The sequence below is a fragment of the Manduca sexta genome, chromosome 17 (assembly GCF_014839805.1).
Source record: "Manduca sexta isolate Smith_Timp_Sample1 chromosome 17, JHU_Msex_v1.0, whole genome shotgun sequence".
In the NCBI taxonomy this organism is placed as follows: domain Eukaryota; kingdom Metazoa; phylum Arthropoda; class Insecta; order Lepidoptera; family Sphingidae; genus Manduca; species Manduca sexta.
Window position 1 is genome coordinate 3,991,875 of NC_051131.1, and position 16,454 is coordinate 4,008,328.

At 32.7% G+C, this 16,454-nt stretch overlaps 1 protein-coding gene across 1 annotated transcript; it reads left to right on the top strand.

Moving 5' to 3' along the window:
* Nucleotides 1–317: 317 nt before the first annotated feature.
* Nucleotides 318–8,238, top strand: LOC115442373 (troponin C, isoallergen Bla g 6.0101). The gene is made up of 6 exons (XM_030167397.2): nucleotides 318–536; nucleotides 637–664; nucleotides 859–1,002; nucleotides 2,463–2,582; nucleotides 6,453–6,584; nucleotides 8,049–8,238. Exons 1-6 carry the CDS (start codon nucleotides 534–536, stop codon nucleotides 8,081–8,083), a joined length of 462 nt encoding a protein of 153 aa, XP_030023257.1. The 5' UTR covers nucleotides 318–533; the 3' UTR covers nucleotides 8,084–8,238.
* The last annotated feature ends 8,216 nt before the right edge of the window (nucleotides 8,239–16,454 follow it).

Sequence of the window (16,454 nt, forward strand, 5' to 3'; positions counted from 1 at the left end):
GAGAGTTAGAAATATCTTATCTATTTAATTTATTTCTTCACATCACTATAATTAACCACTTTAACAAACAATAAGTTATTCCAATGTGTTCCGGCTTTCTCGACAATTTAAAGATCACCAAATTGGCTACACAATGGTAAATTTTAACAAACATCATGGCATCTCTCCAACCATGACATAATATATCAATTTGTAAGTAATTAATTTCAGATTAAAACAATTATTATGAAGATTTACGCAGTTGGCTAGCCAGCCTGACGCACACCGCCCGAGGAGATCCGGCATAGCACATAATGTATTGTGACCTTAACAACAGCAGTTAAAAGCGTTCCTCCGAGCCAAGGGACGGTGACTCGTGGTTCAAAAGAAACCTGAGTCCGCAAACATCGGAGCCAACCTGGGTGACATCCGCGCTCGTTTGCGATTAGTCGCTCATTCTATTCAGATAAAAGGACTTGTGTTCCTCATAGTTTGGTTTACGTTAGCTTATACACTTATTTTGTATTTAACGTAAACGTAGCGCGTTGTGAGAAATGGTGAGAATTACGTACTTGCCATGTTTATTAATTATCTTTAAGTGCGAGTGAAGTGTTCTTAACGATTCATTTTATTTATTAATTTTGTGATGTGTTTCAGGAGGAACTTGACAAGGAACAGATCAATAGTAAGTATTTACTGTTTTATACAGATCATAGTGATTCAGTTTTAGTTTTTAAAATAAATCTAATTAAATCAATGTAATTAAATTAATTTGTTGTATTAAAATTAGAGTCAAATGTAAAATGAACGTAACAAGGTCGAAAAATATCAAATTTTTTGCTGGGTTGAAAGTTGGCCAGTAATTCTTTTTTATTCCAGTCCTTAAAAAGGCGTTCGAAGCTTTCGACCAAGAGAAGAAAGGATGCATCGGGACAGTAATGGTTGGAACTATCCTTGGCATGTTAGGACACCATGTCAGTGACGATATGCTCAAAGAAATTATCCAGGAAGTCGATGTTGACGGTACGTAAGCCATAAACATTTATTAAAATTAAAAAAAACTAGTAACGTCGATACTAACATCAAGAAATGATGCTATAGAAAAAAGTCATTTCACAAGCAAAGTTTAATTGAAAGTATGAAACTTATACTAAACGTAAAAGTTATTCAGTTTGTCCAATCTTTCCGACACTTCTTAGAAGTATAATTCCACGCAGCACTTAAGGACTATGAAAGTTTATTCTATTAATATTCCCACGATGCAAATTTGAAAGCATGACTACTTTTATGTTCCTTAACAAGGAATGAATATAAAGGTGATAATTAGTTTATTAATAATACGTTATGAACATTATAAGCTGTTCAAGCTTTTATCTTCAGAGAGTAAGGTTGATTATACCAAAATGTTGTGTGTATCAGATGGTACAGACAGCATATTCTGTTATTTGGCGATGCTTTTAGGCTTTAATCACAATCTCACGAGGTTAAAGGTTTCTTTTGATTTGAAAAAATCAGAAACGATATAGAAAATCGAATTCTGACCATCTGATTACAGACTGCGGCGCCATTTTTATACGAATAAAGATTATAAATCAATTTTATAATTTTTATGTGCTCTATATGCTATGGTCCTTGTATAAACTATTTGATAACTCCCGATTGTACATTTTTAAATTATTCTGTGTTATTTGTTAATTTGCTTACTAGATCAACAATATGAAATTTAATTCACGAAGCTGCTATTTTATTTATTATGCGATGTCATTGTATAGCGTATTACGGTTAATTTATTTTTCATGCTAACAAGTTGTCAGTATTATAAATTTCAAGATAAAACTTGTTTTCTTAACTAAATTTGTATTAAAATGGTGCATATAAAATATTTATTTGCTAACAATATGATTTTAATACATTTAAATCAACTATTTGACGACTTTATTAACGCGATTATACAATTATAGTTAAAAATACTGTCTCCATAGCGTAGTCCTGGGTTCGAATCCCAGGTCAGGCAAAGTGATATTGGGTTTTTTTGGACAGTATCAGCCCGGAGTCTGGAATTTGTGCGCGATATGGGGATATGCTCACCCCCTATCACATTATGGGACGGAACACATAGGGCTTAAAGTGGGTGCACTGGTTACGCCTCCGTATATATACCCCTTTGAGAATAAATACGTGACGTGTGTTGTGTATTGTATAAAAAAATGTTATCAAACACCTTTCGAAGTAAAACTTAAGAGCCTATTTCATAATCCTTGTAAATGTTATTTTATCGGTAAACGTATCAGACAGCCAAAGTTTTTGATTACCATTTATTTAGGAGGATAATTAGTGACAGTGTGACTTTTATATTTAGTCGTCTTATAATATATATTCAAAGAGTAGCAAGTACTCTAATGTTAAGGCGCTAAATGTTTCTTCAAATCTAAACTAATAAATAGCATTCAGTATACTGTAAATTAATGGTACTTTTTATGTAGGATCTGGAGAATTGGAATTTGAAGAGTTCGTCACGCTGGCATCCAGATTCATGGTTGAAGAAGATGCCGAGGCTATGCAACAAGAACTCAAAGAAGCATTCCGGTTATATGACAAAGAAGGTAATTGCGAATGGCAGATTTATAAAATTAGGGAAATACTTAGCCAGAGTTGAATAAATTTAGAACAAATTTATTACGTACGTGCCTAAAAAGATTAAATATTTTAATAATACTAAAATATTTATAAATCGATATTATTTAATGGTATTATAAAAAATAATTTTAACACACAGAAGCAGAAAATATGTAATTTTAAACAGTTTTCGCAACATTCTAATTTCCTTGAAAATATAACGTAAACGACTCAAATAAAGATTTATTTGCGCTGTCACAAGTTGAGTTGTGATAATGTGCTAAATTGTGAGAACAAAAATTCCGTTTTACCTATGCTTCCTTTATCAAAAACTCGAAGATTTATTTAAACAAAAAATACATACTAAATTTTTTAAATACAATTTATAAAATAACAATGATTTAAATTTAATCATCAATTACCGATAAATGCATTTAAAAAATCCAAGACGTGCGATATAAGCATAATAAAAAATATAAAAGCGTAAAATGGACATTAAAACATAAATAACAAAAGTAGTAACAAAAACATAAAACAAAATAACTTAAAATGAAAAGTTTAGGAGCGGTTGGTGCATGCTGTAAACTTAAAAATTTCTCGGCATTCACTTCAAACATTTGCGGGAACTGACAATACCTATTGTACATAAAACGTACGTTTTGAAAAGCAGAAAATTTTATGCCTGCGCTATAATAAAATGTTCTTAAATAGCTGCCTCTTGTTTTAATATACAATGCATAAAGATAGACATTTTAATAACCAGAAACACATTGGAATCTGATATCATTATACATGCTTTGGCCAACCAGATTGATATATTTTCATGCTCTTTGGCGGAATTCACATGGGCCGCTTATGTAATAGTAAGTAATAATAAAATATTATAATAACTATTGTACTATGCTATTGTATCGGGTATTACCTGTAAAATAGTTGTATGTGGAAAATTAATATAAATGTTTTAAATATAAGTCCAAATTGTTGCATCAGAACAAGGGTAATAAAACATTATATGAAATACATTTTAATTAAACTCCCTATCAACCTCTAAACATACCAAAATAATTGATATTTAGAATTTGTGCACCTTGAAGTCAATGAAAGGCTATTCAATACAATAATTTGGCATTGCATGTGCGGATTCCGTCTTAGTATAATTAATCTCTTCGCTGACGGGCTAATTGCTGTTGGTGATGTTGGGATACGTCAACCGCTACAATTTACAATATATTGTCATGGAAGATTTAAGCGCTGTTAAATAGCGGTGAACGCTCGCTTATCTGAAGGTCGACAGACGAATAATCGTTTGATAGTCTTGTATAGATTATTATTTCTAGGGTTTATGAAGCAAAAAGATTATTCTAGTATTGCAGAGTATCATACCACGTTTAAATAATAGACAAATCAAATAGTGCACGGTTCTCGAGTTTATTTTCATCGTTCTCGATAAAGAATTCCAAAAAGTCTCTCATTTTAATATCGGTTATTATGTACATTTTTTAATTATATTTTATTTTTATGCCGATTGAACACAATGTACTATTTATAAGAAATTTTAGTCTTATAGTGCCCATTTAGACTGACCACGAGGTATATCAAACTTAGAGGCATTTAAAGAAATGATTTTCTAATTATTATTGTTTAAATTCTTAATTATTTCCGTTTTTATTCATTGCGGAATCTTACCATATGCCATATTAACGATAGTAAATCATATTTTTCTTAGTAAAGAATAGAGCATCGTATACCGTCCATTAGATCATCTTGTTCATTTCTCGCAGACTCATCTATTTTCCAAGCTTCGTAACCTTTGATAAATGATATTTCGGAGAATTCCTGATGTAAATTTCACATTGAAGCCTTATACAGCTTTTATATATCCATATCCTGTATTCTAAAGGCAATTTTCAATTAGGCAAGATTTTTAGAATATAAAAATAATAAAATGAGAGAAATTGTGTGACACAAATATTTGCTTGGTTTCTAAAGCGATATTTCTGTCAAGTTTATACTGTAGACTTTCTTGTGTCGTAATGTGCGATCTGGACTATGCATGTGGCAGTTGGGTGCAGTTATTATCACTATAATATCATTATTTTGACGTATTTTATGTTCTTTAGTAAAAATAACACGATACAAACGTACTTTACGAATATGAAATTCATTATTTGCTTTACAACTATAAACTTTAATTCAATAACAGTAGCTATACTTACTGTTAATATACTTCAATATACGTATTGATATTAATATTTCTTTCCAAAACAATTAAGAATACAGTTGTAATAATAAGACTGCTTCTTTGTAAAACTATCAAGAATGTAGTAATATTATCAAAATGGTTTCGTTTTCTTCCCAGATTTATCTACGGAATAATATGTGAGTACGTGTGACCGTTGTCATAGGAATGTGCCTTCCTGTTCAGCCGTCGAATAAATATTGCCAAAACGTGTGGCAGTGATAAAATGAACGTGTGGCCAGTTATCTTTTTCTGGAATTTAGTTTGGACGACAGTCGTTCTGAAGCGGAATATGAGTTTTGTATATACCTCTTTGTCACTCAAAGTACAAACGTATGTTTTATCTCTTTCTATAGAATTACAATTTTATGACGTCATTGCCCAGTCAGTCTCCTTTGTCTGAATGCGATGGGAATAATATTATGTCATAAAATATTGACGAAGTTTCTTAATTTCTGTTTTGTCTCATATGCATATGCCAGTGGTGAAGTTTTCCGAAAGCAAAACTGACTCGATATATAAATACTAATAATATGCATAAATGCTGGTCGCAAATCGTTCTAATAATAATAAGATTACATAAATTATGAAAGGGAAGCTGTTAGAAATCGGGTTATATGGAACCGTTGCCACTGGGACATGCAGATCATCGAAGGCCCAAAATTTCCTTAGCCCTTTTCTTTAGGATCCGGAACGCATCTTTGACTTTAACTTTATAGATTATAAACGATAAGTCACAACACCTAATAAATACATTGACGGCATCTAAAAATATGCCTCGGAAAGTCAATTTATTTGTTAGTTATTTTCTATTCTCTACAGCCAACTGATGTTGACAATACTCGCCATTTAAATGCTACATATGACAGGTGGTGAACGCTGTCACGGACACTAGTGACGCACGTTAGGAATTATTCCAATAAAATATTTAGCTTTCTATGAAATATTTATTTATACAATCATACATACATAACATCACGCATTTTATCCCCGAAGGGGTATGCAGAGGCGCAACTAGGGCACCCACTTTTCGCCAAGTATGTTCCGTCCCATGATGTGATAGGGGGCGAGCCTATCGCCATATCGGGCACAAATTCCAGACTCCGGGCTGATACTGAGCAGAAAAACCCAAATATCACTTCGCCCGACCCGGGATTCGAACCCAGGACCTCAGAGCGCTATTGTACCGGACGTGCAATACAACTACGCCACTGAGGCATTTATACAATCGTAATAGCGTATATGAATATATGAAATCTAGGGCTTGCATTATGCTCTATAAAAATACAGTCCATACTAACACGTTTCGACGAGCCGTGTTTTGAGATCGCGGTGACTATCTAACAAGACAGGTCAAAAAGTATAAATAGGAAAGTACTATCTATTGAGAGACGCATCATCTCTGGGAGATCAATAAAATGCTTAAATTTAATTAATTGCCATGGTAAGGCTAAATCACCGTTGGCCCAGCATATAAACTGCAATTGCGTGAGCGAGCAAATTGACGTACCAGGATAGAATGGAACTAGGATATAAAAAAAACCTGCAATTCTGTGAGCGAGCAGATTGACCTACAAGGTTAGAAGAAATATAAATAGGAAATTTTGTTAAATTCCAGGTAACGGTTACATAACGACAACCGTGCTTAGAGAAATCCTTAGGGAATTGGACGACAAAATAAGCGCCGAAGAATTGGACATGATGATTGAAGAAATTGACTCCGATGGCTCCGGAACTGTTGATTTTGACGGTATGTATTACTAATTGAATTTGAACTGGTATGTTGTTTTGTGAAGAGTCTGTCAAGTTACTACTGGATTGGCTATTTCTGCTGTCACGCAGCAGTGGTAAAAGTGATCTGCATTATAGCCAGTGTAATATAAGATATTAAGAGATTTGGCTTGAATTGTTCATATCTGCGACCATGCAGCAGTGGTCGAACATTGTGATCTGCTCCGTGGCCAGGCTTACTACTAAATATTCTGAGAGCTAGCATCTTATGTTTTGGGATATTTAGAAGACTAGTCTTTTATTAAAAATATTTTGTATATAACTTTATTTTCAACCCGTACAAAAATGAATTTATAACTAACATTTTTCCATATCACAATATTAATATTCCTATTTATCTCAAGCAAGGTAAAGGCGAAGTTAAATTACACTAAAAATAAGCCAAAAGCGGGCGTCATCCTAGATTAATTTGAAGCCGTCCGAATAGATCCATTCATTAATTACAGCGGTCAGACTTTTAAAGGTTACTGAATTCTCTTACAAGTCGACCGCGGTCATAGTGTCATAAAAAAACTAACATCACGCATTTCTCGCCGAAGGGGTATACAGAGGCAAATAAGGGCACCCACTTTTCTGTAAGTGTGTTCCGTCCTATGATGTGATAGGGGGTGAGCCTATCGCCAAATCTGGCACAAATTCCAAACATAATACTTTTTTAAAGTCCGGAGAATGGCGAAGGCTATTTTAAAATTACAGAAAAATCGTTGTTCCTATAAAATACTTATTCCATGATTCGTTCATAAACTAGTAAATATATTACATTACGGACGTGAGAGAGGCTTTTAATAAAACCGCTTTTAACCTGAGCATCGTATAAATTATAAAACACGCAATATTTTTTTACATTCACATTAAAAATGGACGACTAGAAATCTACGGATTGCCGACTTTACAACCCGCAATAATTTTATTTTATGCTAAATATTACAACTGGGCGTTGAAATACGTTTTTAGCTTTTATTTATATTCATGGTTTTAGTTTAAGCAAATAACCTCGTTTTACCTGATATTTAAGCTATTACATACTAGATTAATTACTTTATGGCGTAAGTAAATAATGCCACAGAGTATTTAGGTGACTTCAAACTATTTTTAAAGTAGCATAAATTGATTGTAAAATTAAAGGCAGGACATGTTTTTTGTGTGTGATAATTATTGTATTTAAGTATACATAAAGGTGCTGCGTTTTAAGAAGTCAGATTATGTAAAAATGCATTTTTGTAGCACCATTAATAATATTTTTAGACTTTTCCTTATACCGAGCAAAAGTCCGTTTATTCCGAGTAGATAAAATTTCTAAACCTGTACATTTTTCAGACAAATCTTCGTAACTATTCTAATAATTTATTGTTACTACACTAATAGTAATAATATAAAATCTGATTTATAAAAAATATTAAGAAATGTATTTTTTCTTTTACAGAGTTCATGGAGGTAATGACTGGTGGAGATGACTAAATAATGTAAAAATATATTTCGATTTTATCATAATTTGTTTATAACATAGAGGACACGAATATGGAAGAAGAATGAATCGATATCAACTAAATTATATACCTCCTAAGTATAATAAGTTATTGTTAAGTTGTTATTAAAATCGAAGATAACCGGTTCGTTGTTTATATTTTTATTCTGAAATGATGCTTATCTTTCTCAAACATCTGATGTTTTTACATTTTATTACATTCTCAAACACAAATAAATTCAAACATTTGTTATATCTTTTCATATTATAAAACAAAATCCCATGCAACGTTTGTCTGCATGAAAGCGATAAACTCAAAAACTCCGGAACAGATTTCGATGATTTTGATATGGCGATAGTTTGAGACCATCAGAAGGCTATAGGCTACTTTTATCCCGGGAAAATATATATCAGTACTTTTATACCAGAAAAACTCTTACAAGCGGATGCCGTGAGCAAAATCAATTATGTTATAAAACAAGAATTATAAGTCAACAAGGATATAGACTTCTTTTTATACCGGTTTTTTTTCACGCGTATGTCGTGAGCAAAAGCTCGCATGTTATAAACAAGCATTAAATTATTTGTCAACTAGGATATAAACTACCTTTTCCGTTTTTTTTTTCAAGTGGATGCAGTAAGCAAAATCTAGCATGGTATCAAACAAGAATTATTAAAAAAATTGCACAAAACACTAGAAAACACGCGTACAAAGAAACAAAAGGCATTAAATAATACCTTCTTAAACAATTAAGAATACTTAAAGTTACCAGTGAAATTGAACCAATCAGAAAACTATACCTGTTGAATTCACCACAATGCCTTTGTTCACTGAACTTTCTCGTTGCTATTTAGTAATTAAACGTAAGTACTTATCTTAATTAACACAGATTAAAAACAAAGAATTGTAGATGAGAATCGTACCGGGTAATTCTATTTATTAATACAATTAACGATTCCTTTTAATAAATATTAATATATAATACTGCCTTGGTGGCATAGTTGTATGACACTGCTCTGAGGTCCTGAGTTCAAATCCCTGATCGAGTAAGTGATGTTTAGGGTTTTGGTCAGTATCAGCCCGGAGTCTTTAATTTGTTCCTGATATGGCGACAGGCTCGCTCTCATTACATGGGACGGAAAACACCCGATGAAAAGTGGGTGCTATGGCTGCACCCCTGCCTATCTCTTCGTGGGTAGAGGCGTGATGTGTGTTTGTTTTATATGAAAGAATACATTTTAATTTTGTTAGCTTCGTATATGATTATTATATTAAAATATAAGTATATATTTTCTCGTCTTACCTCCCAGCCCGAGCTGGCTTTCTTAGTTAAATTATTCTTTAGTTTTTTAATTTTACCTCTAGCACTAAATGTCTGTAAGCCGTGGTTATATAGGTAACTCTTAATTATAATTATTATTATGTATTTTAACTTGTCATAAGTGCAACTATGTTAGTCTACGTGACAAATAAATTATTTTATTATATTTATATTATTACAATAGAGCAGTTAATAATGATTACATTTACTTTAATTTCATATTTCTCGTCGATGATAGGACTCCTGTGCATTAATAACAAGCCAATCTACTTATAGAGGCAGAGAGATCAAAGAAAGCAGGCTGGTAACATTATAAAGTGCGTAAATAAATTCTTAGAAATAAGATATTTATATCAAAGCAAAACGCAAGCGCCACTTAGTAATAACATTACACCTGAAGCTTACAGATACAGTAGAAACCGGATATAACGACTAAATAGTAAAAGTCCCTTTAAATAAGTGCATATAACAATAGTATCGTTTATAACGACTATCGGATATAGCGTCCAGATTCGGTGATCCCTTCGATGTCACTATAACCGGTTTTCACTGTAAATGCTTTAAAATATTTCGGTAAAAGACTCTTTTAAGGCCGTGCCCTCGGCAAAACAGTACGTTAACCGTATTCTTAGGAGCTATCTAATCGAAGTTATAATACACATAGAAAAAAAAATAAACATTATATACCTACAATATGTTACCTTTACTTTGGTTGTTTATTTTTTTTATAATGCGGTATAGTTTCATTAATACCATAATGAAAATGACACTAAATTTATTGATTCCGTGCATTTCCTACTAAAGTACACGTAATATTAATATGCAACTAACGTCATTAGATAGACTTTTAATTTGCAACTGACATTAAAACCAGTAACATTATATTAGATTAAAATTTTCAAAAAGATCTAAAATTTATTTTTTAAAGCAATTATTCCTTATTCTTTGCATATTCCCGCCCGTAATTGTGAGTCGTAAATGTATGGAAGGAATGCTCAAGTCCGTTCGCTCCTCAAATCGTAAGTGAAACTTTGGCTACAATGATTAATAAATTTTAAAGGGCATAACTAATAATAACATACACGAAGAATTATCTTCGTAATTATCTTCGTTTCGACAGCACATTAGTGTTGTCTAAAATAAGACCATGCACCTAATATCTTGCTTAGGGGGTGCATTAAGTAGTCAGTGAAACTTTGGCTACAATGACAAATTAGTTTTAAAGGGCATAACTAAATAATATTATACATGAGGAAATGTGTCTGAAATAAGACAGATTGTAATAAGACAGATTGAGCAGCGTGGCGTGCTTAATGAGAGGCCTATGTTCAGCAGTGGACAGCTGTAGGCTGATGATGAAGACAGATTGTGCCGTAAGTAATATTGGGGTAGTGCTTTAGATTTGGACTATAAATTATGATTCCATACGCTAGCTACTCCAAATCTCTAAGGCCAAAATATTGTTTTCCTTAAACGAGTTTATTACTTTATAAGCGGATTTTGAAATGTAAAATCTTGTCACAATATATGAAACCAATGCCGCATCAATATATCGCTAGCAAAAAAGTAGGTTTAATTTAGCAACATATCAAGCCATCTTCGGCAACCAAGATATATTTTTTGTGAATAACTCTCTCAATTGATACCTAAAGACATACTCAACGGATACACAAGTATTAATTAAGAACAATACGTACGATTCCCACGGGAATTTAACAGTGAGCACTTTACCGCACTCTTCGTGTAGAACAAACGCTTAGTAAGGTTGATTGTCACTTGAATAAATAGTTGAATTTTTTATGCAATCGAAGGACATGAATTCTGTCTGAAACTTTCTTCTTTAGAATTATCACACCAGATTAGCCCTTACCTCAAACATTTTTTTTATGTTTGTAATGTATATTTATAAATGTTATCTATTCTATGTTGTGTTAAATATAATATCTATTGTGGTTAGATGGTTATTTTGCTTATATACCATAAATAATTATTTCTCCATTTATTATTATAATATAATACCTACGATTTGCTCGCAGTTACACTAGCATAAAAAAACCGGGATAAAAGTTCCGCTTTTTATTCTCGCGGCATAAAATGGAGGTTATATATCTTAAGTTGGACTTCTAGCATCGGTGAAAACTTTTCACGGAAAAATTATAAAAACTGTTGTTTTGGCTTCTGTCGCTATTATTTCTTATTAGTTCTTCTTCAATGTCTAGAAAGTACAAAAGTCGGCCTGATACCATTTTTATAAGTAAAGATTTGCAGGGTTTGGAGAATTGAGCTGTAATTATATTAATTTGTCCTGTAGGTCCAGGTAGTAGGATCGAGAATGTATTAAAGCTTCTGGGCATGTTGAAACCGTATTAAGTAGATACACTTTAGGCTAAGTAGTTTGTACAGGACGTCACTTTAGGAACTAGAGACAATAACGCTGCTTTGATCTTGATTATAATGTGTATATAGGAAAACATATAAGTAGTATACATAAATATTTATTTATTATATATACACATACGTATATAAGCGCAGATAGCCTAGTTTAATGTGGAACGGACTGCCGAGACGAATGTTCGCAGGTTCAAAACCCAAGGGCACACTTTTGACTTTTCTAAAAAAAAAATATATTTATTCTTTGTGAATTATCGCTTGCTTTAACGGTGAAGGAAAACATCGTAAGGAAATCTGCATACCTGAGAAGATCTATATAGGAATTTTGAGGGTGCGTGAAGTCTACCAGTCCGCACTAGGTCAGCGTGGTGGACTAAGGCCTGATCCCTCTCAGTAGTAAAAGAGGCCCGTAGTGAACTAAGGCTATACATATATAAAACCGTACAAGTAGAGAACGCACAAACAGGTGAACGGATTTGGATAAAATTTAGCACAGGGGTAGACCATGTTTTGAATCAACATATAGGCTTCTTATCCTGGTAATTAGTTCCCGTTGGAATTTTTTTTTTTATTTATTTGTTTAATAGATGGTGCTGGCGTCGTGCACGTGGCGCTTTATATCGCTACGGTGTTTTTTAAACTTTTGTAGGTAGAAAAAAAAAATTATGTAGGTGAAGCCACGTGCAACACTTAGTATTGTAATTATCTCAACTACGATTCCGAAGCGCATTGCCAATATCATATTATTATTACATTGCTTAATATATCTCTCAGCATACCGACCGACTGATCACTTTACAATTAATACAGTGTAGAGATTTGATTATAATTAATCATCATGTTATCGATAGATCTAGTAATATAGTCCGTTCTTGTGGAGTTAATATAATTTGGTAATAATAAAAGCCTGTACATCTGTAATGCGTTTTTAATTTTTTTTTAAACATATATTTTTTTTGATATAGTCTGTTCAGAAAAAGAACCGTCGTGGGTTTTGAGATCGCTACTGTGTTTAATTACCTCTTCTGTTTAGTTTCGGTATGTTTCTATACAAAAATCCCTAAAAATAACACGCAAGATCATTTATAACAAAGCAATACGACATGACAATGAGTTTAACATTTATCAAATGGCGGGAAAGTCTTGCTATGTAAAAATCGAAAGTTAGTTCACTTTCGGCCACGACGCGACGGTTCTCTATCTGAACAGACTATAATCCTCTTGAATCCTTTTACAATTTCATTATTACTATGAACGTCATAAAGTACCTAGCCAATAAAAATGATACTTAAATTATCCATGAGAATACTAAAAAAATTCAAAACAAAACAATAAATCTTGCTAATACAATCAACAATTGAAACTATTCTAATTATTAGTTACGACTTTATCACACTACATCGCTATGTTACTGTTAAAGTGCATAAACGTGTTATTGTCAAAATATATTCCCTTTCACGTCTAACTTTGCTAATTTCCATACTTCACTTTAACAACGTTGCTATTATCAACGATTTTTTTAAAAATTAAGAACAGATACAGATATAGATACTTTTTAAACTATTTTTCTTTAAATACTATAATTGAATGATATTGACCGGAATAAACTTTTCGTATAATACCTCAGGAATATATAATAAGCCTACTATCTTGAACTGTTTTTTCTTTACTTTTTGTGTTATATGTTTAATTACAAGATCTCTAAATTCAGTGTGCCTCTTAGCAGAGGTCTTCTTAATAATTTACATTGTGTTACGTCTCTAGCAACCCTTCTCCAATTCGGACCTGTCATTAGTTTTAGCTCAAGCTCCCATCGCTTACTTTCTCTTCTTCTTTTTTTCCCATCCCTAGGATACCAGGAATATAGAAGAGACTGAAAAGCAGCGCTGCATGGAACTTCTGTCCCGATCAGCTTGAGTTGTACCGCCGTCTTTTGTTTTTTTTTAGTTTTACAATGTTTATTAATAATAATCGATACTAAACGTAAGTCCATAATATGACAATAAATTGATTCTTATTATTTCATCTATAAGTAGTTGTTACCACCTGTAACCAAAGCTGCAATAATGATTTTAACGCTGATGTGACAATGGTAAGAGAGAAAGCATGGCATAAGAGGTAATATTATGAGGAACTCTAAAATAAAATATAATAAAATAAGTACGTAATTTGTTCTATGCTATAGCCATGTGAACTTGTTAATATGTAAATATCAGAAACAGAAAAAAATTACATTAGAATTCCTGCAAAGCTTAATATTTTATTTTATATGCTATGTTAAATAATGATCGCCAGTACAAACCAAAGACGATATTATGGACAGCTGAACTCTACCGTGAATTTTTTTAAATAATATAATGTGTACATTGCCTAATAGAGACTTCCTCACATTAATAGCAACATAAATTAAATATATTAATAACTGCCAAGATCGAATTTTTAACATCGATTGCCAAAATCTATCTAATTACATTATTAATCAATATAGTATGTATATTAGAACATAGATGGCGCTTAATCTTAATTTTACTTTCGCATCACCGCAAAAGCAATTATAAGTTGTAAATGGACTATAAATATTGCACTGACAGTCATATAGATCCTCATAGTTGCTTTCGCTGATCTAGAATTTGATGCATTGTTAATTTTGAGTTATTTTTGGAACAATCTGTAATCGACACTAGCTGTAATTGGGTCGTTCAATTAGTACTGCAATTATGTGTTATTTGTTATTTATATTATTGCGATTACCTAGTTTCGTAGCTATTAGTCTGCTACTCCGTTACTTGCAGCAAGTGACATAATTATTAAATTCAAATGTCTTCCAAATCTGTAATTGGAATCTAATTTGTCAGTCTTTTATTTATATAGTAAAATATCATTTATGCATTATATTATCCTGAAAAGCGCATAAAGCCGATGGTTCTGCGCCTGATCTCTCCGTTCATGTTGGATGGCAATCTCATCGGACTATGAGCGTGAAGGAACAGAGTGAGCTACTGTGTATTGCTCACACACTTGTGCACTATAATATTTCCTGCGTACCTGTCTATCTACGTCGAGTTCATCCGCCGTAGCCGAAATTCAACTAGAAGGGATTTATACCTTAACAGTGCGAAATATTACAAAATATTTCTAAAATAAAACTAGTTAGAAATAGCTGCAACTGAGCCTGTTCGTATGGAACCTACTCGTTTTATGCGGCATTTATAGGCAATCAAATAAAAACCAGTATAAAAAGTTCGAATAATAGTGAAGATAATATTGACTTTTATGCGCTATGCCGGCAATGCTTTGAACACCATAATTTACTGAACAAAGGCATTTTTTGCACCAAATTGTGCGAATGTTATTTTTGTAAAGCGTGAAAAATATTTTTTTTATTTAGGTTGTGTATTTTTGTTATATAAATCTACGTTATGAAGTTATTTTAGCTATTGTAACTTGAGAATAGGTACTTAAGACTACAAGTTTAAAGTCCACGAAAAGGGATTATAATTCTCACATAATTCTAAAGTAAGTACTTGCGTAACATTGTCGGGCAAGACTCTGAGTTCGATTATTAAGATAAAAAGATCTGTCAATGCATTATGCGGCGAAGTACTTGACTACACTGGTGGTAGGTGACTGGTGGTAATCATTTAATAGTGGTTGATGTCTCATATGTAAGAGTCCGCCTGGGTAGGTACTACTGCAATGTCTATGTCTGCCGCCAAGCAGCAGCGTGTAGTCACTGTTGTGTTCCGGTTTGAAGGACATTGTAGCCAGTGTAACTACTGGACATAATAAGACTTAACAACTCATATCTCAAGATAGCGAGCGCAGTGGATTACCAAATAATACTTTGTAATTCAAGGTGTTGGATGGTGTTTCTGCTGGGCGGTCGTATCGCTTAACATCAGGCGAATGGCGAGCTCGTCAAGACGAGTTTTATTTCGCTCGTCAAGACGAGTTTAATTTTTTTTTATTTCTTTGAATGACAAGTCATTTAAAGAAATAAAAAAAAATACAATTATGTGATATTGAGATGGATTTGTAGACAAATAGTACTTCACACTCCATGATTTTGCTCCGTGCACGGTAAAGCGACTCCTGTGCGCCTGATAACATCAGGTGCAGTGCGTGAGTGAGTGAGTAGAGTGAGGTCCAATAAAATTTCGATTTGCTTGTTTATAACATGGGAATACTCATTCCTATATTTAACTGTGGCAATTTAGATTCTGGATCAGTACTCAGTAAATCGTTTAGTTTACTTTGTTTATCGTTGGCATTTAAAAAAAAAAATTAATTATAAATTTACACTTACGTTGCATGTGTATAATGAATTCATGAGTTTGTGTTTACACGGAAAATATATTCACAGTTGTATTTTTATTTAAAGATGTGCGGAGTTTCCAACAGGCGATACAGTTGTACACAATTGAACATTCCTACGGATCTAGAAGTTGCATTTTGGACTTGCAACTGATATCTGCAGTCAAACGCGTTTTGAAATCATGACACGTATCAGAGCAAGCACTCCCAAGCGCTGGTCGATACTCGATACAAACCTAATGTAACTTTAATATCTTTCCTTCACTCGAAATATAAAGTAGTGCGAAGCATCATACTTGGTAATACAATTGACCTATTTCCTATTACGTGATATTAT

What these genes read in the sequence shown, in the direction of transcription:
- LOC115442373 (XM_030167397.2), top strand. An exon ending in TGACAAGGAACAGATCAATA is followed by an intron (nt 665 to 858) that starts GTAAGTATTTAC and finishes TTTTTATTCCAG; the next exon opens with TCCTTAAAAAGGCGTTCGAA. An exon ending in CCGGTTATATGACAAAGAAG is followed by an intron (nt 2,583 to 6,452) that starts GTAATTGCGAAT and finishes GTTAAATTCCAG; the next exon opens with GTAACGGTTACATAACGACA.